This window comes from Phasianus colchicus, chromosome 1 (assembly GCF_987193195.1).
Source record: "Phasianus colchicus chromosome 1, bPhaCol1.hap1.1, whole genome shotgun sequence".
NCBI lineage: Eukaryota > Metazoa > Chordata > Aves > Galliformes > Phasianidae > Phasianus > Phasianus colchicus.
In genome coordinates, this window is record NC_143436.1 from 75,698,997 (window position 1) to 75,725,700 (window position 26,704).

The 26,704-nt window shown below is 40.9% G+C and overlaps 1 protein-coding gene across 1 annotated transcript in view; it reads right to left on the reverse strand.

Moving 5' to 3' along the window:
- Positions 1-26,704, reverse strand: part of ANO2 (anoctamin 2) — a 196,664-nt gene that overhangs the window by 162,249 nt on the left and 7,711 nt on the right. Inside the window, exons 4-7 of the mRNA XM_090139455.1 lie at positions 12,821-12,919; positions 10,674-10,822; positions 9,004-9,058; positions 8,077-8,125 (exon numbers count right to left, since the gene is read on the reverse strand). Of these exons, the coding sequence (XP_089995581.1) occupies positions 8,077-8,125; positions 9,004-9,058; positions 10,674-10,822; positions 12,821-12,919 (352 nt within the window). The remainder of the gene's footprint in view (positions 1-8,076; positions 8,126-9,003; positions 9,059-10,673; positions 10,823-12,820; positions 12,920-26,704) is intronic.

A 26,704-nucleotide genomic window follows, 5' to 3' on the forward strand; every position in this document is an offset into this window, starting at 1 on the left:
TAGTCAATGCATTCTTTAGTATTCTAGTTGCTGAAGAATCACAAGATGAATTTGCAATTACATGGGAGGGCAGGCAGTGGATCATTCATACACCAAAGGTACATTCATTTGCCAATCTTTTGCCACAGTTTGATGGCACATGGCTTGGTGGGGTGCAATAAACCTGATATGTCAAATTATATCGCTATATCCATGACCCAGTGTTAATGTCAGCTTCTTTGGAAATGCTTGAAAAGACAGTAGGCTCATTACTGGCCTACCTACAAAAGAAAGGGTGGACTGTTAATACACAAAAAGTACAAGGGCCCAGATATCAGCCAAGATTTTGAGTGTTTTTTGGTCACAGAAGCCTAAGTATTAACTAATTTCACTATCGACAAATACAAGGATTTACACTAACCCTGCAAAACACTTACAAGAATTCTTAGATATCTTGGGATACTGGAGGACATTTATACTCCCTTCTTGCACAGGCCCTGAGGCCCTTGTATAAACTAACTAAGAAAGGCTAGTTCTGGGACTGGGGACAGATGGAACAAGAAGCTTTTCAACAAGCAAAAATAGTTGTCGAACAACCTCTGGTGTTCAGTGTATTTGATTGACACTCTTCCCACTGAACTAGATGTGTATGTGACCCAAGAATGGTTTGGTTGGGGATTATGGCAGTGATAACTTTCCGTTTGGACTGCAATTGGGTTCTGCTCTCATGTGTAGCATGGAAAAAAAAAGATACAAAATAACTAGAAAGCAATTATTGGCTAGTTATTCTGCATAGCATGTGAACCAATAACACAAACAGCAAAAGTAGCAGTAAAAACAACACTACCTCTTCAAGGGCAAATGAAAGATCTGATGTATGTTCCTAAGATGAGGTGGCCCAATTCCAAATAGTGGCAAGCTGTGCCGCCTATCTGGGACAACACAGTTACTTGTCCTCTTCATCTTTAAAAGAAAAATTACAGAACATATTTGGCCCAGTGACATATCACAGTGATGCACCTGGAGAAACTACTGTCACTCCATCCAGTGTCCTGTATAGGAGGAAAAATAAAAATTCCAGAAGATGCCTGGTACACTGATGGGTCCAGAAAGGGGAATCCAAGTAAATGATGCATGGTTGCATACCATCCCTCAACCAAAATAATCTGGTTTGATGGACAAAGTAGTTAGTGGGCTGAGCTATGAGCAGAGTGGATGGTCATATCCCGGGAACCAGGTGACAGTGCACTGAATATCTGCTTGGATATCTGGGCTGTGTACTGAGGGCTTACACTTTAGATTGCCCAGTGGGGTGCTCAGGATTGGACTATCCATGCCCAGTCAACCTGAGGCAGAAACATGTGGCTGGATATATGGAACCTGGTTAAGCATAGAACAGTACATGCCTACCATGTACACTGGCATCAGTCCATGCAGTCACTGAGAAATGATGAAGCTAACAGCCTGGCTTAGATTAGGTGGCTGAAAGATTTGTCAGTAGAGAATATTGCTTAATGGTTATAGAAGAGGTTACAACATGCTGGACAAAAGACAGTGTGGGCAGCAGTAAAAGCATGAGGGCTACCTGTTCAAATGTCAGATATCATCTTGGCATGTTATGAATGTGACGCTTGCTCCAGAATGCAACTGAGACCTCTGCCAGAGACAACAGCCCACCACAGCAGAGGACAAAACAACTTGCAGGGATGGCAAGTCAACTACACAGGTCTCCTCCCTCAGCCTGAAGGGGCCAGGTATGCCTTGACCTGTGTCGATTCAGCAAGCAGATTAATACAGGCCTATTCAGTACCACAAGCAAATAAATTCTATACCATCAATGTGCTCCCCAAACTGATGGTGAGATATGGTACAGTTCACGTTATTGAGAACAAGTAGAGAATGCATTTCACAGGTGGGACAGTACAGAAATGGCTGAAGAAAATAACATTGAGTGGCGATTTTACCTGTCCTGTAATCCAATGGGAGCATGCATGATAGAGCGGTACAGTGGAATTCTAAAGGCCTCTCTGAACACTGATTCTCAGTCCCTGCAGAGGTGGGCCAAGAGAGTGCATGAGACACTGAGAGACTTAAATGAAGGACCCAGAGATGGTCAACTCAGTGTCCCGTGTCTATTATGAACTACTTGGTCTTTCCCACTTAGGATTCAAATTAAAGAAAATGATGCATTTCTAAAACCCCAAGTTGGGGTAAATAATCTTCTGCTCCCGGCCACTGGGAATCTAGTGCCAGGAACACACGAGGTAAAGTGGCCTTGGGAAGTGTAAGTGGGATCAAAGTGTTGTGGCCTGCTCGCACCATGGGGTAGAGTATTATAAGCAGGGGAATGGTAATCCCACAAGTAATTGGTACATGGCCCTCCGAAATTATAATAAAAACCCAATTTTTATTGTGAAGGGGACACTAATTATATCACTCTGGCAAACCAGAACCATTCTTTTGGTACCTGCTAAAGTTATCCAGCTGCCAGTATTCAGGCCAAAGAGTGTTGTATAAAAGGTCTGGACAGAACTCTGTCCAAGCATAAATTTTGACCCAGGACAGAAATACAGTGTGTAATTAACAGTGCCTCTTTTAGTACTGATCAAATATTTATTTTACTCCCCCTGAGATCTGCAGCCTATAAGACCACCAGTTGGAGCAGTGTCACAAAACTACAATGTGCTCCAGTGTCACTGAAGTATCATCATTCCATCATATCCTTTGGTGACATCTGGTGATGGACTTTTTAACTGACTGCTCTAGATTGGACCCTGCAACAGATGCAAGATTTACACATAGATCTTCAATGTGGAGACTAGACTACTTTCAGAGCAGGTAAGACAGCAGTGGGCAAGGGATCTGAAATGAAAAAGGCCAAAAAAAAGCTCTTTTTAAGACTTTTTTGAAGCCAGAAACAGTGCTGTGCTTGTGCTGGGGGACTGGCAGCTTGTGGGCAGGCTGCTGAGCAAGCAAGGGTGGAGTTGGCACATTAGCAGCACAGTTTAAACACCCTATGAATTTGTCATCACCTGCCCTTGATGTTGGCATCTGGTGATAAGCTTTAAATAGCCTCAGAAAGCTAGCTTCTGCCCACAGAGCACACCAGGTGAGTAACCATGGTTGCTGGCCACTGAGAATGGGTAGGTTCAGTGAGTGAGCACAGCCCACACTGCCCATTACAGTTCTGCAGCTGTGGGTGTGGGAGGTGGGTGTTGTGTGGTGAGGGGTGTGTTGTCCCTCTTTGCTCAGGAGATCAGCTTTCCTCTTGACAGTCTCTGAGACCGCAAGCCTAAACATGGTCTCCACCAGACAGCGGGCTTATTGCAAGAAGACCGTGGCAACCCAGACAGGGTGCCTGCCCAGAAATGTAGCTGTTCAGGTCTCCAGCTGCAGGGAGTGCCTCAGCCTGCTGCTGCCCAGGGAGGGTAGCAGGGATTCCACCTGTGTTAGGTGTGAGCTGGTGGATGAGCTACTCAGCCTGGTGATGGAGCTCAAGGAGGAGGTGGACAGGTTAAGGACCATCAGGGAGTATGAGTAGGAGATTGACTGGTGGAGTGACTCACTGGTGTGATGGAGGGAAGGGTGCCTGGGAGATAACAGCAGAAAAGATGTTGACCCCCTGCCCTGTCACAGTCGGACAGACTTGACAGATGAGGAGGATTAGAAGAGTCCCGACTTGATGTCACAGGAGCCCCCCTGCCTGCCTATACCGCTTCCCCAGCTCCCACTCAGCAACAGTTTGAGATGCTGGAAATTGAAGGGGAGATAAGTGGGGAGGCAATGGAGGAAGAGGGGAGCCTAAGGCGAGGCAGTCACCCCCATGCCTTGAGATTGCCTCTGTCAGGAAAGAGAGAAATATGGTCATGGTGGGTGACTCCCTTTTCAGAAGAACAGAGGGCCCCATATGCCGGACCCAAGCCATCAGGAAGTGTGCTGCCTTCCTGGGGCCTGGTTCAGGGACATAACTAGAAAACTCCCAAAGCTAGTTAGGTCCACTGATTACTTTCCATTATTTCAGGTGGGTAGTGATGAAATCACTCAGAGAAGCCTACGAACTATAAAAAGAGATTTCAGGGGTTTTAGGCATTTAGTTCAAGGTGCAGGAGTGCAAATGATCTTTTGTTCTATACCTTCAGGGGCAGTGAAGGACATGGAGCAGGCTTAAAAAGCGCAGGTAATGAATAATTGGCTCAGAGGCTGATGTTGAGGCAGAAGCTTTGGGTTCTTTGATCATAGGGCAGTTTACTCGGTCCCTGGCCTGTTGTCCATGCAGGGACAAAAAAAGGGGGAAAAGAAACCTACCGCAGGAGCTATCAGGGCTTATTTAAAGAGCTTTAAACTAGCTATGACAGGGAAACAGGGCTCACCAGAGATGCGCCTAGGGGAACAATGCTTAGCTGGGGGTGAGGCAGATGACTCAGCTGAAGCAGGAGGAGCTGGAAGCGATTGTGCGGCCGGCTAAATATGACCTAGTTGCTATTACCAAAACATGGTGGGACCACTCTCATGACTGGAATGCTGTGATGGATGGCTACAAGTTCTTCAGAAGGGATAGGCAAGGAAGGTAGGGTGGTGGTGTGGCCCTTTGTATTAAAAAGAGTATTTTGATGTTGAAGACCTTGGGGTTGGGAATGATAAAGTTGAATGTCTATTGATAAGAATCAGAGGGAAGGCCTGTAGGGGCGACATCTTGATGGGGGTCTGTTACAGACCACATAATCAGGATGAAGAGAAGGATGTGGCATTCTATGAGCAGCTTGCGGAAGTTGCGCAATCACCAGCACTCATTCTCATGGGAGACTTCAACTTCCCTTATATATGTTGGAAATACAATACAGTGCAGAGCGCAGAGGAAGCAGTCCAAGACGTTTCTAGAGTGCGTGTAGGATAGCTTCCTTACACAGCCAGCACGAGAGTTTACCAGGGGGGTGCCTTGATAGACCTGCTATTCACTAACAGAGAAGGACTGGTGGGAGATGTGAAGGTTGGGGACTGTCTTGGACAGAGCGACCATGAAATTGTAGAGTTCTCTATTCTTAGCAGTGTCAGAAGGGTGACTAACAAAACTGCTATTTTGACCTTCAGGAGGGTGGACTCTGTTCTGTTCAGGACATTTGTAGCACAGGTCCCTTGGGAGTCACTCCTTAAGGGTAAATGGGTCCAGGAATGCTGGATGCTTCTCAAGATGGAAATCTTAAAGGCACAAGAACAGGCTATTCCTGAATGTCATAAGGTGAGCCATAGGGGAAGAAGACCATTGTGGATAAACTGGGAACTATTGTTGAGACTCCAGAGGAAAAAGAGAGTCTATGTCCTCTGGAAGAAGGGACGGGGTACTTGGGGAGATTACAAGGAAGTTGCTAAGGTATGCAGGGAGGAAGTTAGGAAGGCAAAAGCCCAACCTGAACTCAGATTGGCTACTGCAGTAAAAGAGAATAAGAAATACTTTTACAAATGTATCAATGGCAAGAAAAGAACCAAGGAGAATTTCCATCCTTTACTTGATGCAACGGGGAATGTGACCACTGAGGATAAGGAGAAGGTTGAGGTCCTCAACGCCTTCTTTGCATCTGCCTTTAATAGGCAGATCAGTTATCATCAGGGCACTTTACAGCCTGATATGGAAGCCTGGAATGCTATGCAGAATACACCCCTGGTGATTCAGGTGGACAGAGTTAGAGAGCTCTTCATCCATCTGGACTGTCACAAGTCCATGGGACTGGACGCTCTCCATCATCTATGTGTGCTCCTGCTTATCTGGAGAGATCCCGGAGGATTGGAGACTTGTTAGTGTGACTCCCATCTACAAGAATGGCCATAAGGAGGATTCCGGAAACTACAGGCCTGTCAGCCTGACCTCGGTACCAGGGAAAGTTATGGAGCAAATCATCTTGGGAGAGATCACATGACATGTGAGTGGCATCCAGGGGATCAGGCCCAGCCAGCACAGGTTCGTGAAAGGCAGGTCGTGCTTGACCAACATCATCTCCTTCTACGACTGGGTGACCAGCCTGGCAGATGAGGGAAAGGCTGTTGATGTAGTCTGTGTAGACTTCAGCAAAGCCTTTGACATGGTCTCTCACAGTATTCTTCTGGGGAAACTGGCTGCCCATGGTCTGGAAAGGTATACCCTTCTTTGGGTAAGGAACTGACTAGAGGGCTTTGCCCATTGGGTAGTAGGAGTTAAGTCCAGCTGGTGGCCCGTTACAAGTGGTGTCCCCCAGGGGTCGGTACTGGAGCCCATCTTGTTTAATATCTTTATTGATGACCTAGATGAGGGGACTGAGTGTACACTCAGTAAGTTTGCAGATGACACCAAGTTGGGAGGTAGTGTCAATGTGCCTCTGAAGGGAGGTCCTTCAGAGGGATCTGGATAGGCTGGCTCACTGGGCTGAGGTGAATGAGATGAGGTTCAACAAGGCCAAGTGCCGGGTCCTGCACTTTGGCCACAAAAACCCCATGCAGCACTATAGGCCTGGGGCTGAGTGGCTGGGTGACTGTAAAGAGGAAAGGGACCTGGGGATGTAGACTGATGCTTGGATGAACATGAGCTGACAGTGTACTCAGATGGCCAAGAGGGCCAATGCCATGCTGGCCTGCATTAGCAATGGTGTGGCCAGCAGGAGCAGGGAGGTAATCATCCCCCTGTACTCAGCACTGGTGAGGCCACACCTCGAGTATTGTGTTCAGTTTTGGGTCCCTCACTATAGGAAAGACATCAAGGCCCTGGAACGTGTCCAGAGGAGGGCAACAAAACTGGTGAGGGGTTTGGAGCACAAGTCTTATGAGGAGCAGCTGAGGGAGCTGGGATTTTTCAGTCTGGAGAAGAGGAAGCTCAGGGGGGACCTCATTGCACTCCAGAACTTCCTGAAGGGAGGTTGTGATGAGGAGAGGTTCAGCCTCTTCTCCCAGACAACAAATAGAACTCAAGGAAATGGCCACAAGTTGTACCAGGGGAGATTTAGTTTAGACATAAGGAAAAACTTTTTCTCTCAGAGAGTGGTCAGGCACTGGAATGGCCTGCCCTAGGAGGTGGTGGAGTCACCATCCCTGGTAGTGTTCAAGAGGTGTCTGGATGAGGTGCTATGAGATATGGTTTAGTAGCTTTTGGTATTAATGGTGATAGGAGGACGGTTGGACTAGATGATCTTGAAGGTCCTTTCCAGCCTTCTGATTCTACAATTCTAAATGGACAGCTGAATTTGCAGATTTTTTTTTATTACACTGTGACAAGAACTATTGATTCAATATTGTAATTGAAATATATGAATGTGTTCAATAGCTGTTCATACTGTGAAGGGGTGGAGTGTAGGGGAACTGTTATGTCATGGCTGAAATATCAGACTTGTTTTATTACACTGTGAAAAGAACTACTGATTCAATATTGTAATTGAAGTATATGAATGTGTCAATCACTGTTCATGCTGTGAAGGGGTGGAGTGTAGGGGAACTGTTACGTCATGGCCTGAACTGATGATTGAATACCTGATGAAGGGGTTGGCTGGCCTGGGAAGATCAGATGCGTGCAGTTTACCTGCACTTTCCCTGTGACTGGAAGGGGTAGACACAAGGTCCTAGGCTCATTTAAGGGTTAGGTTCCAAAGGAAGAATGTCTTCTGTACAAATGTCACTTCCTGCGAAGCAGTGGACTTCAGCCAGAGAATCGCATCATCAGCTGAATCGGTCATCTTTTTCCTTTAAATGATTATTGGTTTTCCCAATGATACTTTGGTATCTCAAAGAACTTCCAGAATCAGTTTTGCTAGGACCACTAGTACCACTAGTAACAAGTAGTAGCTAGGATGACTAGGAACACTACTAATGTCCCTAAGCTGTGCCCCAAAGAGGCAGTAGCCTTCCCTGTGAGTAGGGTCCTGACAGCACACTGAGCCCTCTCTTCCCCTCAGAAGGGAGTCTCTTATGACAACTACCCTGCTTTTATTCTTGGCAGAGGCAATCTTGAGACAATGATGTATAAAATCCTCTGGAAGGACTTTCTTCAGCATCTTCATTTACCTGTTCTTCACAAATATTCATTGATATATTTAAGCAATTCCTTTCAAAGTAACATATATGGTTATCTTCCCTTCTTACCCATGCTGTTTCTGGTCTTTGTAGAAGTGCGCTTCAAAATTTCGTGTACCTATGAAAAAGAATAACAGTGATATAAGCTGGAAATTGTCTTTTAGAATTATCTTCCTCATGGAGGGAGCAATAGAATGAAACTTCAAAAATGAGGAACTTCTGTTGCAGTTACTAGTTAAAACTTAACAATGATACAACAATTCATACTATTTGATTTTCTGATACTAGTGTAGAGGCTGTGTTCCGCTGTGTCACATCCTTAAAAACTATTAGAAGTGTAAGGAGTTCAGGTATAATGAGTGTTTTAAACTACAGAAAATCACAAGATAATCCAACTCTTGTTTTTTTTTTGTTTTTTTTTTGGTTTTGTTTTTGTTTGTTTTTTTTTTTTAAAGCAATCACATCTGGAAGTATAACATTAAGCTACATATAGAAGTAATCAGTATATACACTGTTATATACACTGTATCTATGAAGCCAAAGTGTATATGGCAAACATAGTATGCTGGAGAGGAGTTGCATAGCGTCCATAAAGAGAAATCCTGCCTTGCTAACCTGCTGGGGACTAAACAGAATGTCAGGAACATAATAAAAGGCTTCTCATCAAAGACTACCAGAGCAAGTAAATTATAGGATTGTAGAGAAGATACTTGCATGGAAGAAGATCTGACTGAACAGCAGGAAGTTAGACTTAATGACAACTTTTTTAACAATAGTCTTGAGTCAGCAGTACATTCTTCCATAGCATCTATTCTCACCAAGCTATATGAACTACTGTGTAGCTTCAGCAGAGCATTTCTTACATATATGAGCTTACACACATATAACTGCTTAGTGCTTTATAGGAAAAGAGAAATTAATAAAATGATGGGATTAGCAAAGTAGTCAACACTACTAAATCTCATTCAGTGCGAGAAGTTACTTTTGCATACTTACTATTCGACTGCGGGTAGCATTGTTGAAAAATGTGTTTTTATCTCTGATGTTGTACCTGAAAATGTTAAGAGAAATAAATCAGAGATGTTTTCAGAAGTGAGTGAGACAATATACAAGATTTTGATTTACAATTAACTTACAAACCACAGTAAGTAAGATAAACAAATGTTTTAAGGAAATGAAGATGAAACTGCATGATATACTGTGCCCCTTCATTCAGAATTCTACTGGGACTGCAGTAACGGTGGGCACAAAAGGTACATAAATATTAACTAATGTAAAATGCTTTTCTTTTAAGGAGAATGTTGTTTACACAAACTGACATTTCAATCTTTTCGTTGTAAAATATTCTCAACTCTATACAATTATGTGACAGTTCTAACTTGCCTAATACATATGCTTATTACTCTTCTCCACTCAACGTTTTAATTGCTTTAAAATAACAGTTCCACTGGAATCATCATTTGTGAAATTCGCCTTCCCAGTTTAATCCCCTCATTCACTTTTTTTGTATTTTGTATCAGTAGAAGTTTTCAAAGAGGACAATAAATGATATGTTTTATTTTTCACTGAATTTGATGTTTCACATAAATACAAGGAAAAAAACAAGCAAAAAAAAAAGGGGGGGGGGGGGGGGAAGAGGGAGTGGGATATATAAAATTCAGATATATTATTCTGAGTGAAAGAGGAAGTGTCAAGAAATTCTTATCTTCATGCTAGCCAAGTTTTAATTATGTAGTCACTCTGGAAATAAGGCCTCCTATTTATTTCCATGGAAGCTACAACAAATTCAAAAAGCACAACAACAGTATTTAAAATAATGAATTCTTAAATACAAAACACTATTTTTCAACATAGTCACTGCCATTAACTATGTATTTTTGCCAGCAATGAACAAGAGCCTGCATGCAGCACTTGTAAAAATCTATTTGTCTGCCCAGAACATGTTTTGTGTTTCATTTTGCTATTGCCTCTGCTGAAACACGCTACTCATCACCTCACTGTGCTGTGACATCCACTGTTTCATCTCCATAAATGTTCAGCAAGTGTCAATGAATGTCAATGGGTTTAATTTTTTCCACATGGAGGAATTCATTTTCACACTTTTGTTTCATACACACCTACATGACAGACACTATTTTGTTGGAGTGCACCGTCTTATGGCAACAAAATTTAACGGAATATCGTTGGGAAATTTCAACCTCTACCTCCATACCTCCAGTATCTGCCTCTGATGCTGTGGGCCAACATAATAAAATAGGAGGTATTACTTTTGGAAGAGATCTCATACTACAATAAATCTTGCAAGAGAAAATATACTACCAAATTTCTGTATAATCTTTCTTGTCTATACAAGCAGTAATATTATTATCCTGTTAACCATAAATTTGTTGCTATATTTTTACAGTTCATTATAAGAACATAGTTAATTTATTTTTGCACTGCTTCAAGTGCCTTATCTAGCAGAAAAAAGAACATTGACAAAATTCTTTCCAACTTAGATTTCTGTTAATCCTCTGAAACTGATTTCAGTGTTAATGCACATTTCCTCAGTAATCCCAGAAATGGTAAAATCTTAACAAATTTCTGCTTTTTGATTGAAAAACTCTTATAATTTATTTATGTCATTTTTCCTAGTTTTATTGCTCTTTACAGTTTAAGATACTCACAAATATATTTTCTCTCTGGAAAATGGATAAGACAGGTTTTTCATCTTGGTATCTTCTTGTGGCACATGGGGTTGCAGAGGTTCAAACAATTTGCACCATATTTCACTTAACTTTTTGACTATTCCCTCTTCTTCTTTGATTTCATACATCTGAGTAAATAAAATGTCACATATGAACATGACTTCCAAAAATACACTAAAATGAAAAAAAAACACCATTTTTATACACATATTTAATTCTATATTTAAAATAAGCACCTTAACATAAATTCTCATGTAAGAGCAACCACCTGAATCTGCAAAGGTTTCAGTTCTAGGGACACAAGCTTCTTGCAGAAGAAAACTCATAGTACAAGAAAAATCCTTACTAATTCATCTCAGCTAGGAGCTGCAAGAGTATGATAGAAAGGTAGAGCAATGATTTTGACTTTGTAGCTGTAACTGGAAATAGAGGGGCAGACAAAGCAAGAAAGAAATTTACTCACTGTCAATGATACTGCCACAAATAAATGCGTTATTTTGGGGTAATAAAATTTCTAGTTTTCTAATGACACACACATACAACTGCCATTAAAAGTGAGGATGCCTGGCTCGTGGCTTTATGGCAATTCCAAGGACGTTGATTCAGATTGACATGTCAAGCAACAGAGCCTTCCAGAGATATAGAAGTATTTTTTTTTCCTGAAATACAAACGAACTTACCAAACGTGTTTATTTGCAATCTGATTAATCAAATTAAGTAAACGAACTTTATGTAACACCTGCATGAGCCTATGACAAAATACTTCTTTTATTATTTCAAATTGAAATTACATTAAGCACCTTAATTAAGCATCTTAAGTCTTCATAATTTTTAGATCATCTGATCCTCTACCTTCAGCACATTCTCAACTTTTTTCAAGGACTGCAGTTACGTTCCTTGGAAACTTAGACATTCTTTAACTTTTACAGTATTTTGGAGGATTTATTTTATTGTTTGAAGTTGTTACACATCTAACATGCATCTAATTTGATGATGTATCTAATTTGCTCCAGTGTAGTGAATTCTCATTCATCAAAAGTAACAGTTTAGTCCTGTACAGAATAATACATGTAGTTGAATTTACTTGGACAGCACGATTTACCAGAATGTCATTTGTCCTGAACGATGTTTTAAAACTGAATGTTTCAAAAGACTTTTTTGCAACCAACTTATCATGTTTAGAGATGAATACTTTCAACTGAAAATCCTTTATTTATGGTTTTATTGGTTGTTTGTATAAATAAAAGTAATATCACAGAAAAAAAAAAATATATGCTTTTAAAATGAAAGAAAGAAATGAATTTTACTTTTGTTGTTAATGGCTGATTTTTTATTCTTATTTTTTCATTTTTTATTGCTAAATCTTTGAAATACTAGGTTTCAGTTTTTCAAAGCGTGTCTTTGCCCCCACAGGAAGTTCATCTCCTGACTGTCTTTGCAAAAAATTTACGACAGTAACAGAATTTTTGTGCCATGCTTACTCTATTTAGCAGGTAATATTCAATTTCTGCAACTGAGAAAAAAACAAGTAAAGCAGAAAGGACAATTCATAGTCGCTGTCCAAAGCCTATTCATTTTCAGAGGCTGATTACAGGTAAACAGTTGAGGGAGACTGTTTAATCTTACTCTATACAATAGAGTAAGAATATGCAAGACTAGCTTGGCCAAATCCCTGACAGTGACAGACAGTAATACTCTAAGGTGCAGACATCTTTTACTGGGTGAAAACAACTGATAGGTAAAAATCAAAACACTACGGACATATACTTTCACTATCATAACACACTGCACGTCACCTTTGAAGAAAGTTCCTTGACAAAATTCTGAATAGCTACTGCCTTCTGAACTGCAAATCCCTCCTCAAAACTCTCCTCTATTGTCACTCTACAGAACATGGTCTACCAGCGAGCTGCCTCTGGGGCCTTTGAAATCTCCTCAGAAATTCCCATCTTAAATTCAACTCTGAAAACTAAATCATCACAAAACAGTAAAATGAAAGAATAAGCATTACATGTTATTTGGAGTGATTTAGTATAATGTACCTCTAAGAGCTTCAAAACATTTATGTTTCTGATCAGTCTTCCTCCAGGCATAAAACTAATTTTTATAAAATGGAAGATATTTACCTTTTTAGTGGGCATTTTTATTTTAAGGAGTTCCGCTTCTCGGCTAAGTACTTGCCAAGTTGCATGAATACGGACAAAGTTCAGCCCTTGGCTCTTATTCTGAAATATGTAGTGAAAATAACAAATTTCAATATTATTAAAGAGAATACAGTAATCAGGTTTCAAGATGGCATATCTAACTAAATCTTGCAACAAAGAGCAATCATAGTAAATAACCAACTTCAATTACAACAGGGATTAAATGTGACTTTCTCTTTAAAAGTCAAATCATCTAATGCGTGGGTGTCCAACCATTTGGCTTGCTTGGTCCACAAGGAGAGAAGAGGAACTGTCTTTGACCACAGATAAAATATATAAAATAGTTAATGTATATAAGTAAAAAAGTTTATTATATATATATTTTTTAATTAAAATATTAAAAAGTGAGCAACACGTAGAACTACAGAGACATCTGACATTTTTGTGAAACTAGTCCATCAGTCTTGTTCAGTGGAAGTGACTGCAATTCTTATTGCTCATCAGAGATTTTTTATGAAATTTTTTTCTTCCTGTACATCCTTGAAAATAGTTGTTCACAAATGTATATATTGTAAAAAAATTGATGAAATGAGTAAGGTGTGACTGTGAAGCGAGGGATATTTTTCTCTGTTAACATAGGTAGATGGTAAAGTATGATGAAAGTATAATAGAGAGACAAAATAATTTTTTTTTTGAGTTGAATATCTAATTGCAACTCTATACATTCAGTTTGAAAATTTACAGGCAATATATGTCAACTGAAAGGGGAGTTGCAAATATACAGAAAAATTGTTTATTATTTACGCAATCTTGAAACATTATCAAATTCATTAATCAAAACAGAAAGTGAGCTATTTTTTTGCTGTTCACAAGACTGTGTTTCATCAATATATCAAAATATAGAAAAACTATCTGTCATAACTTGAAATAACACTGCACATTCTGTGTCCTGGTTTCCCTCCAGTCACTGCCAGTTGCACACCAATAGTTTGGTTGTTGCTGAGGGACAAGTACATGCTCAGGGTGCACTCAGGACATGCCAGGTTTCTTGGCAGGGAAGAGACACTGCCATGATAGTATGGGACAGGGGGTGGGCCACAGTACAAGGTGTCCCATGGGCCGCAGGTTGGGCATGTCTGATCTAATGCTCTAAAAGACATAAAACTGCCTGCCTACTCTGCAACTGCATGTGCACCACAAAGATGCAAGGTTTTGGGAATCATCTGGATTTGGGAATCATCTGAACCAGAAATCCCTGAGCTATAGGTTCCACACACAAGATATTTTGAAAGTTACATGGCTTCATTAGTGTACTTTTGTGCCCATCTGAACAAGCAAGGACAAAACATTTATTCTGCTCTGCATTTGACCTTAAGCAAATTGTTCTTGTCCTACTATTTCTTGTACACCTAATCAGATAAAATCAGTTGATCTTGTTCATTAAATCACAAAACCATGACACTTTTCCAATGCTCTGTCACACTTACCATACACAAGATCTTCCACATGTTAGTATGGGACTTTCTTTGTTCAAGTTTTAGCCATTACTCCTTGTCCTTTTGCTACACACCACTAAGAAGATCTTGGCCTCATCCATCTGTCTCCCACCTCCTTTTTGGTATTTATAAACATTTCTCATATCCCCTCTTAGCCTTCTTTTCCCAGACTGAACAGACCCAGGTTACTCAGCCTTTCCTTGTAAGGGAGATGCTCGAGGCCTTTAATCATCTTTTGGCCCCCCACTGACTCCTTCTAGGAGACCTCTATATTTTTTGAAATTGTTAGTTCAGAATTGGACACAGTAGTCTGAATGTGGCCTCACCAGGGCAGAGCAGGGGGGTAGGATACCCTCCCTTGACCTGCTGGCCACTCTCTTTTTAATGCACCCCAGGATACAATTGGCCTTCTTGGCCAGAAAGATGCACTGCTAACTCATATATATGGGCCAATATACTGCCCACCAGGACCCTCCAGGACCTTCTCTGCAGAGCTCCTCTCCAGCAAGTCATCCACTAACCTGTACTGATGCATGTAGTTATTCCTCTCCAGGGGCAAGACTCTACACCTGCTCTTGTTAAATATCATTAGGCTCCTCTCTGCCCAAATCTCCAGTCTATCCAGGTCTTGTTGAAAGGTAGCACAGCCTTCAGGTATATCAGTCAATCCTCCCATCTTTGTATCATCAACAAACTTGCTGAGGGTAGACTCTATCCCTTCATTCAGGTAATTGATGAAGATGTTGAACAAGACTGGACCCAGAACTGACTCTTGGGCAATACCGCTAGTTACAGGCCTGCAACCAGACTCTGCACTACTGATGACAGTCCTCATAGCTCTGTTAGTCAGCTAGTTCTCAATCCACCTCAGCATTCACTCATCCATTCCACATTATCTAAGTTTTGTAACTTGGATGTTGTGGGAGACATTGTCAAACACCCTCCTGAAATCAAAGTACACAACATCCACTACTCGCCTCTCATCTACTCAGCTGATGATGACATCATAGAAGGCTACAGGATTGATCAAACATGATTTCCCCTTGATGAATCCATGTTGACTACTCCTGATTACCTTATTTAATTCCAATTTCTCGGGGATGGCATGCAGAATAAGCTTATCCATTACCATCCCTGGGACAGAGACTGACTGGTCTGTAGTTTCTCAGCGCTTCCTTCTTGCCCTTTTTGAAGGCTGGTGTGACATTGGCTGTCTTTCAGTCTTCAGGCACCTCTCCCATTTTCCATGACCTTCCAAAGATGATAGTGTGGTTTGGCAATCACTTCTGCCAGCTCTCTCAGCACTCATGGCTGCATCCCATACGGGCCCTTGGATCTGCGTGCTTTGAGTTTGCCTATAGATAATCTTTGTCCAGATCTTCCTTGATCAAGGGGAAGTCTTCCTTTCCCCAAATTTTCTCTCTTTATAGGGTTTGAAATTCCTGAGGGGCAGTCTTGGCACAAAAGGCTGAAGCAAAGAAGGCATTCAGTGACTGCTTTCTAATTGTCTTCTCTTACCAGAGCACCCACCTCATTCTGTAACTGGCCCACATTTTCCCTAGTCTTCCTTTTACTGTTGATATACTTACTTAAATAAACCTTTCTTGTTGTTCTTTACCTCCTCACTAGATTTAATTCCAAGTGGGCCTTGGCCTTCCTTGTGGCATGCCCCAACATGGCATGCCCCAACAACTTTCTTATGTTCCTCCCACGTGGCCAGACCTTTTTCCACATTCCATAGGCTTTCTTCTTCTAATTGAGTTTTTCCATTTGTTCTTTGCTCATCCATGCAGGTCTCCTGCCACCTTTGCTTCATTTCTTGCTCTTAGGTATGCATCTATCTTGAGTTTGGAAGAAGTGGTGCTTCAATGTCAATCAACGCCCTTGGACCCCTTTAGTATCCAGTGCTCTAAAACACAGCATACCTCCAAATACACAAGTTGAAAAGGTCAACATTTGTTCTCCCGAAGTCTCGGGTTGTAATTGTACTTACTGCCTTGTTTCTTCCATGCAGGATCCTAAACTCCACTATCTCATGATTGCTACATCCAAGGCTGTCCTCAACATTCACATCCCCAACTAATCCTTCCTTGTCAGCATTCCAGTCACACATTTTAAAACTACTTGTTAGTCTTTTCTGATACTTAAAATAATACAACAGTAACAAAATCAGATTTACATTATAGTCAGATCTTTTTATGAAATTACAAAGAGAACAATAAATTAGTACTAAATAGGCATAGTATTATAGAGGATTACTAATCAATTTAACATAAACTACAGCTAATTTGTAGTAGAATGAACAGCTTCTTTCATAAAACCTCCCAGCAGGTCTTCATGATGACCTGTATCTGTCCTGCCAGGAAGTGAGTCTGGTGATTCTAGTAGAGCATTATGAAGGAAGATGTGGAAATTATCAACAAATCACACTTGGACCATGGAACATCTTTTTCTGTGACATTATTTGGTGACATTACATGACACAACTCCAATACATAAACAAATATTTTCCAGGAAAGCCACCTGTGATCTGTGGCTCACAAGTGGAAAATAAACTGGAGTCCCTTGTGGTGATAGCTGTGATCTACACTGTCACCATGGTGCTTTCAAATACCTAGTGCAACAGATCCATTTAAAATTAAGTCCAGTCCTTTAGTGAGCAAAATTAGGAAAAAAGTGAAACCAAGCTTTGTCAACTCTGTGACAAAGCTGAGCCATTTCTTAAGGACAGCATTTTAAAATAAAAGAGTGCAAGAGAGGAACAAGCTCCATAAAGAAATTTTTGAGAAATGAGCTGTTACAATGTACTAAGTTCTCGTGTATGTTGATCAGCGGATGCCTTGGACTTTTTGACTCTGCATAGACCTGTGGCTGATAGATAAACAGGAGAAAAGGATGATGGACTACCTTCATATAGATCAAAGAAAAATATACTGAGGAATGGCAGGATTGATACAGGTATTAGAGCTGAATGTGAAATAGTAGCTGAAGACATACTAGTGTAAATGGAGAATCCTGGACAGAGCAGTCCTGTGGCAAAAGTACTAAGGAAGGCTGATGTGAAGATACAGTAAATACTCAGAGGTCTGAGACAGGTGAGCAGGTCAAACACTGATTAGGTGAAGCAGTGTGCACTGACCTGTGAAAGCTGAACAGTAACACTGCATATAGGGTAAATACTATTCAGTCAACTCACAGAAACCAGTGACAAACAGGTAAGCTTGCTAGTTTGTATTTAACTATTCTGCAAAAACTTGACAGTATGTCTTCAAAACACAGGCTACCACAAAGATATTCCTGGCTCCTACAGTGCAGAGTGTGAGCAAATAAATGATTCAGTAGCCTTCCAATGGCCTTCAAAAGGGACAAGATCTTTAGGAAGCTACTTATCATGATTTCCTAAAAGGGTCCTGTGGCAGTTGAAAGTGCCAATGTTAAAAAACAGACAAAGAATGATAATTTAAAGTCTTAAATTGTATGCAGTATGAGAACTGGAAAAAGAGTGTGAATGTTTTCAAAACAGTCATTGGAGAATATCATTTGCAAAAAAAGTGAGAACAACAGCAAATGAGAAAGAAAATTATATAAAAAATCACACACAAATTCAGAAAAATTGAATATGACCTTTAGAAACTGTACTGGAATTTAAACTTTTCTTCACAGAATTATAAAAGATAAGTAGTCTTTCTCCACCAACATAAACAAAATAGGCTGTGGGCTGTGTCCTGTCAGAAGTGTGAAGGATACAGCAGAGAGCACAGCTGGCAGTGGGAGGGCACTGGCCCGTCGAAGCAGACATGCTGTAGGGCAAGCAACACAGCCGTCATCATGGAGCCCACTGGCATAACACATCAGCCACCACTGCTTCATGAGCCGGGGGCACCAGGAACCAGGCAGTCTCTATACCCCTCCCCCTTCAAGGATTCTGCACAGGAAGAGAAATGCAGGCAGTAGCTCAGATGGAACAGAAGAGTCCGATTTGTCAGCACTGGACCCACCTTGTTTAATATCTTTATTGATGACCTAGATGAGGGGACTGAGTGTACACTCAGTAAGTTTGCAGATGACACCAAGTTGGGAGGTAGTGTCAATGTGCCTCTGAAGGGAGGCCCTTCAGAGGGATCTGGATAGGCTGGCTCACTGGGCTGAGGTGAATGAGATGAGGTTCAACAAGGCCAAGTGCCGGGTCCTGCACTTTGGCCACAAAAACCCCATGCAGCACTATAGGCCTGGGGCTGAGTGGCTGGGTGACTGTAAAGTGGAAAGGGACCTGGGGATGTAGACAGATGCTTGGATGAACATGAGCTGACAGTGTACTCAGATGGCCAAGAGGGCCAATGCCATGCTGGCCTGCATTAGCAATGGTGTGGCCAGCAGGAGCAGGGAGGTAATCATCCCCCTGTACTCAGCACTGGTGAGGCCACACCTCGAGTATTGTGTTCAGTTTTGGGTCCCTCACTATAGGAAAGACATCAAGGCCCTGGAACGTGTCCAGAGGAGGGCAACAAAACTGGTGAGGGGTTTGGAGCACAAGTCTTATGAGGAGCAGCTGAGGGAGCTGGGATTTTTCAGTCTGGAGAAGAGGAAGCTCAGGGGGGACCTCATTGCACTCCAGAACTTCCTGAAGGGAGGTTGTGATGAGGAGAGGTTCAGCCTCTTCTCCCAGACAACAAATAGAACTCAAGGAAATGGCCACAAGTTGTACCAGGGGAGATTTAGTTTAGACATAAGGAAAAACTTTTTCTCTAGAGAGTGGTCAGGCACTGGAATGGCCTGCCCTAGGAGGTGGTGGAGTCACCATCCCTGGTAGTGTTCAAGAGGTGTCTGGATGAGGTGCTATGAGATATGGTTTAGTAGCTTTTGGTATTAATGGTGATAGGAGGACGGTTGGACTAGATGATCTTGAAGGTCCTTTCCAGCCTTCTGATTCTACAATTCTAAATGGACAGCTGAATTTGCAGATTTTTTTTTATTACACTGTGACAAGAACTATTGATTCAATATTGTAATTGAAATATATGAATGTGTTCAATCGCTGTTCATACTGTGAAGGGTTGTGATTCCATGTGAAAATAAATTTGTTCCTTCTTGCTGCCCTTCTAGCTGTTCTGGTCAATGAGACACAGAATTTTCAGACTTAGATTGCCTTTTAATTTGCTTTCATAAAGACCAAAAACTCTGCATGAAGAACATTCACCTTCTCATTTTTGTTTTGTATAGCAACAACATAAAATACACAATTATATATAAATTAATGTATATATTTATAATAGCAACATTAAAATCAGGGAACGCTTCCCTGCACTGCTGTATCCACTCCCACACAAATTTCCAATGTTTATTACTTACACAGAGGAGTTGCATAAGATCTCTTTTGTTTCCTTCACATAAGGTGTGAAACCAAGACTAAAAAGAAATGCCTCGAAATAATAAGAGTTCAAATAATAGATACTCAGTCAGAAGCATATGGAAGAGATTACTTACTTGGTACCAGAAATTCTTGTAGGGTTGCTTGTTCCTACAGACAAAATAGGCAGTTGCCTGAGGATAGTGAAGTCCTATTCTCCCTACTACTAAATCTCCCAAATTGAGGATTTCTTTTTCTGCCAAAGAACAAGTTGAGACACATCAGGCAGCAGGTATTGCCACTGGAGGAGTCTTTATCCAGCAACTGTGAAAGTTTCTTCCTCACCCCAAAAAGCAGCAGTATGGTTTCTGTCCCTTAAAAGGTCAGAAAAGCAGCAAATCATAGGACCCAAATCCCCAAACAATCTTATATTTAACTACATTACTTCTGTGAAACAGCTATTCAGTCTGTACTAGTCTAAACAGTTTACAGAAATTATCACCATTTCAGCCTCCAGATTTCCTCCAGGGGCTCTTTGGTGACTGCAGTATAATTGTGGAAGAGCAGCATCCCTCAGGGCTTCCTGCATCGCTCTTCCAGTTGTCTCCACAGATTTAATTTATAGATTATAAATTCTGCTACAAACAAGACTACCGACAATTTGAAAATCTTTTCATGGGTCAACCTGTGAACAAACCAAGCTGATTTTGTTAGTTTTCATACCTTTCCCCTCAACTGCCACGTTCTCCCCCTGCTGTGTTCCAGTGGAGAAAAATAAGCCATGTCTGCTGTGTTCTTATCTCTATAGCGGTTTGCAGAAAATAGAAATAGCTTCTCCAGCAGGTGGCAGAACTCAGCACAGTACACTTAGAAAAAAAAGAATCACAAGTTTGGGAGGCTATTGCCATTTTTACTAGGCAAGTCTATAAAGGTAAATGTGGGTAAAATAGGGATGTTTCTTGCTCAACTTTCGTTGTAAATACCACCAAATTGTACACTTCAAATCTACTATCATCTGAAATTGTAAATTGTAATGCCTCTATATCTGAAACCATAGATAATTTGCAAAACGTATTACTTCTGGCCCAAGGGCTCCAGAAACATAATTGATAGTGTATAAACCCACTTCAAAGTATCCCTTCAGTTTTATCTAAGACCTTTGGAAGCCATTGTGACTAAAGTACCCAGTAGCTCAGCATTAAGTGTCTGGATGTTAATTAAAATACACAGGGTAATTCCGTCTGCCTAGTAGTCTATCTATTTAGGTGACAACACAATAATTAAAAAACAGGAGTCATAATGCAAGCTTCTCAACTTTGATAAAACAGTCAACTTAGACAATTGTTACCAGTAGCATGGAGCTACTCCAAAATCCTCTCTAAAACTGAAATAAAATTTCTCCTTAAATAGTTAATCATTTTGACTCTATTTTCATCATGGAATCATAGAATCATAGAATGGCCTGGGTTGAAAAGGACCACAATGATTATCTAGTTTCAAGCCCCCTAGTACGAGTAGAATTGCCAACCACTAGACCCAGAGGCCCAGAGCCACATTCAGCCTGACCTCGAATGCCTCTGGGGATGGAGCATCCACAACCTCTTTGGGCAACCTGTTTCAGTGCGTTACCACCCTCTGAGTGAAAAGTGTCCTCCTACTACTCCTAATAACCTAAACCTCGCCTGTCTGATTAAAATCATCCCCCTTGTTCTATCACTATCCACCCTTGTAAACAGCCATTCCCCCTCCTGTTTATATGCTCCCTTCATGTATTGTAAGGTCACAATCAGGTCTCCCTGGAGCCTTCTCTTTTCCAAGCTATACAAGCCCAGTTCCATCAACCTCTCATCTCCACTTCACTATTGCTGCAGACCTTGCATCTGTTCAAAATTGATTTTATAATCAATTTTATTACATATTATTTTTATTACATTTCAGCCCCATACAAGAGCTAAACATGTTTTGCCTGATTAATGCTTCTGTAACAAGAGAAGTTGAAAAATACCCATCAAATATTTATGTAATGGGGATATGAAGTGTTCCCCAAAGAAGCATTGCCATTCTCTTGTTCAGAGTGAGAGAGATGAAGAGAGAGTGAATGAAATGTCCAAGTACTTAGGCCACAAAGGACCCCACTCTTCTTCCAATATTACACCACTCCGCATGTTAGCTCCTTGGCTTCAGAAAGCATTCATTAATATGAATATACATCCTAGAGTCATCAACTTTTTCTACCTTCTCAAAATTAATGTACCTTATTGTTAAGTTTCCCTCTGCACATCAGATGAAGGTACATTCTGAAATAACTTGAATATTTGTACTAAGTGCCTGCAAGATTCTTTATAGGTGCTAAGGACTCTTCTTGGAATTACCTGCAAATCACATTGAAAAAATATGTAAAATGGTATCATTTTTCTGATTATATCCAATTTAACAAATACCACTATAACTAAAATCTAAGATGTTTTGTACTGAAAAATATTTTGTCAAGGAAAAAACATTCTATTGAAATAAATTAAAGTCATGGCCAGTTAAATTCCACTTTTCCCACTGCAAGATATTGACATTAAATTACATTATGACTTAAATATGGTAATCGATAATGTAACAGACCCAAGAAAACAACTTCCAGTGCAAAAACACTGTGGGACTACAACAGAAACATGCTCTACTTGGACTATAATTTACCATGATTTGGTTACTATTGTCTTTCACCACTGACAGGAGGCAAAAGATAAAGCCTTGTGCCAGAGAGGGAGTATCTTAGTGGGACAAAACAACTGCAGCACTATAATTTTTATTTTAGCCCAGGTGGGATTTTGGATTTTGTGGTTAAATATTTTGAAGATTTTTTTTCTGTGATTTTTTTTTCACTTGACTTTTTTTTTTTTTTTTTTTTTTCCTTAATGCAGCTTTAAAAACATGTCTTGGAATACTGAGTAGAAAAATCTAAATACCATCAGCACTACTCTTGTCAACAGTATTACATAAGATGATACACTGAGCTGATACACTCCTTGGCTTGAGCTGTGATGTAGCCAGCATCGTTTAATGAGATATTTTGAATATACTAGCTCAAAAGTTCCAGTTATATAAGCTTCTTGAAGGGTAGTCTATACTTGGTTTTAAAACCATTGTCATGTTATTGTTAAAAGATGTTCTCATCTTGTAAAAGCTATTTAGAAAACTATGTTTCATTTCCCCTGTGCTTGAAAATGATGTGCTTTGTCAGAATGCTGTTAGTGTTTTTTTCATTCTATTCGTGCTATGCTTTTGCCATGCCTAATACAGACTGAATAAAGTATCTTTTACCTTTGCAGTCATTAAGGCAGAAGGGGTAGGGGAAGGGAAAGAGTAAGGGAAAAAGGAAGGGAAAGAGAAGGGAAAAGAAAAATCAAACCTCAGAACTTCCTGCACTGTCAATAGTATTTATTGTCCTTCCTGTGAACTGAAGTGGAATATTCAAGGTGGCTTTGAGGTGACCTTATCATTATACTATTCTTTACATATCTAATGCAGAGGTTGATCTGTGTCACTGCCTGTTAAATAGTTTATTTGGAGGTGACTCTCATATCTTTGGCAGCTAACTTGCAAGGATAAATGTTACCTGTTGACTTTTCCTCTGAAATTTACGAAGATGCACCAAAGAATTTGGATTCTGGCACAAGCATATTGGAAAAATAATTTTACTGTGATTTTAACTGTGTTTTACTTTTGAATGAGAAGAAGAAAATACTGCAAATGCAGATTAGCATTAAGTATTTGCTGGTGGGGTCACTAATACAGTACTGTAAAATAGAAGCCAGTTGATTCTACAGACATATACAAGAGTCAACACAAGACTTTCTTTATCGTCCTTTACCTTCATAACACCAAACAGACCAGACACATGTAGAAACATTATTTTCACTCATACAAAGTGTGCAAAACAGTAGTTCTTTGCTGCTATTTTGCTGTCAGCTGATCTGAATAGAGCTTCCTCTTCTGTTCTACTCTTCTACCAAATGTCAGTTCCACATAGCACTAAGTTATGGTAATTATACTGTTTTTCTGAGCACAGGCTATACTGGACTTTGGTTTGAAGAGATTAACCAACTAAAGATCATATTGATCATGTTGTTAGTATCCCTGAATGTACCCTTCAACATTTCACTGTGTCTATATTTACAATATTTTGAGGAAGCCTTCCCCAAAGCCAGAGAATACTGAATGGCAGGGAGTGTGGAGAGACTTGGGAGAGACTTCAGAGAGATGGACATCCCAGTGTCATGGAACTTTACTCCTGAACACCTGCAAGATCCTTAGAGCCTAAGCAGATATTTGAGACAGGGATGTTACAGCTCAGGCAGATCTGAGGAGGCACAAAGTATTGGGGCCTGGCTTATGCTTATCGGGCCTTATTCAATACTATCCCAGAGAGGGAGAGAGTTTCCAAAATAGAGCAAGAGGGTCTCCAAACTGAAAGGGAGAGTCTCTGAGCCAAAAGGAAGAGTCTCTGAGCAGAAAGAGATTGTCTCCAGGAGAAAGTCCAAATCAAGAGGGAAAATCTCCATGTCTAGAAAGAGAATCTCCTAGTCAAGAAACAGTCTCCAAATCAAAAGAGATTGTCTCCAAGCCAAGAGAATCTCCAGGTTCAGAAAGAAAGTATTCCGGACAAGAAACAGAATCTCCAGACTGAGCAAGACAGTATCCAAGCTGAGAAGAAAATTCTCCAATCTGAGAGAGAGAATCTCCAGTCCAAGAGAGAGAATCTCCAACCTGGGAGAAAAGACCTCCAATCTGAATGAGACACCCTCCAAAACAAACAAGACACCTTACAATCCAAGTGAGACACCATCAAAACCAGGCGAGACTCCCTTCAGTCCGAACTCGACAGTCTCCAATCTGAATGAAACACCCTCCAATCTGAACGAGACACCCTCCAAAACAAGCAAGATTCCAATCCAAGCTCGACAGTCTCCAAGTCAAACGAGACACCCTCCAATCCAAATTAAACAGTCTCTAAACTGAACAAGTAAAACTTCAACCTCAATAAGACACCCTCCTAGCTGAACAAGACATCTTCCTAACCTAACAAGACAGACTCTGAGCTGAGCTGGAGAGAAAGAGCACTGAAAATGACCAACTTGATCAATCACAGGAGACACCAGAATCAATATCAGTTGACCCTGTAAAAGGATAGAAAATGAAATGAGCATCACTTCCATTTAGAATGGAAGAAAGAGGAGGAAGAGAAAGTAGAAGAAGAAGACACTGTAAGAGAAGTGAGAGAGGAAAGAGGTCCAGAGGAGTGGCTCGGAGATCTAGGAGATCCAGAGAGAGGAACCCCCAATAGGATCATGGTCACTAACACCCAGAAGCGCCCAGGAAGTCCTGAAAGAGTAGGAGGTGAGGAAGATATCATCACCATTACTACTGGACCTGTGAAAGACAGAAATTCGACGTTTGAGAAAAGACTTTTCACGCCACCCAAATGAACCCATTGTCACATGGTTACTTTGATGCTGGGACAATAGGACCAACAGCATGTTGCTGGATAGTAGAGAAGCTCACCAATTGGGTAGCATTGCTAGGGACTTTAATCAATACCACAGCCAGAGGTATTAGTGGATGTTAGGATGAGATCTTCACTCTCTGGAAGTGGATGCTGTTAGCTGTAAAAGGAAAAGTACCCCTTCAAAGATGATTTGATGTCCAAGATAAAGAAATGGAATGCTACGGAAAAATGCATCCATTATTTGAGAGAATGTGCCACGGTGGAATTCATTCCTGACAATCCAAACCAAGAGAATGATACAGAGAGGGTCAGGTGTACACCAAATACATGGCATAAATTCACAAGAACTGCACCAGAAAAGTACACATTAGAAACAATGTATGGCAGAGGGAAACAAGACCCCTTTTTTTTAAAATGAACTGATTAATAGACTTCATGACCTTGAGTTACATTTAACCCCTATACTAGCTTGCATTTCAACCATTTCAAAAGTAACTGAAAGACTGGACAGAGTAGAGAATAATCAAGAAGATATGATGGACTATCTACTGTGCTTTATTGTGATGAAACAGATGAAACCTGATGGTGGCATCAGAGACACCTGATGGGGATCAGGATTATCAAAACAGCCTACTGGAGGGTCTGATCAAATTAGTTTCCTTCCAACCTGTGTCATACAACATCTCAGCTATTAAAAGAAGACATCCTGCGTGAGTAAGTGACAACAGTGAGACTGTGTCACATATTGCTTTGTGGCGTTACCTACATGACCATGGAGAAGATATGAAGAAGTGACACTAAAAACCCACTCCTGCACTTCAAGCTCAGGAAAAAGAATCACAAGACAGATGAACGCCAAGATGAACTCCTCCAAAAGGTGATCACTCTGGTTGCTGTGGGACATGGCAAAAAGCTGTGAGGACCCTGATTCATGGCTCACAGAAGAAGAACGATAGAGGTAACAAATAGAGGAGCTCTGCCCCCAGCCGGGTGAGAAAGGACAGCAGAGTGTATTGACTGCGTGGATTCAATGGCCTAGAACAGAAATATAAGGCACTGGCAGACACTGGTGCACAGTGCACTCTAATGTCAGAGTCACAAAGACAAAATCAATTTATATTTCTGGGGTGACTGGGGATTCCCAAGAGTTGACTATGTTGGAGGAGGAAATAAGCCTCACTGGTGAAGACTGGCAACAGCATCCTATTGTGACTAACCCAGGAGCTCCCTGTAGACTTCATATTGATTACTACAGAAGGGAACATTTTCAGGATCACAAGGGGTATCCATGGGTGCTTTGGAATAGCTTCTGTGGATACAGACGATGTAATCAGCTGTCTGTTTTGCCTGGCCTATCAGAAGATCTGTCTGTTAAGTTGCTTCGAGTGATAGAGCAACAGGTACCAATTGCTACAAAAATAGTACACAGATGGCAGTACCGCACCAACAGGGATTTCTTGCTCCCCATTCATAAGTTGATTCATCAGCTAGTCAGGGAGTGATAAGCAAAACTCACTCATCTTCTA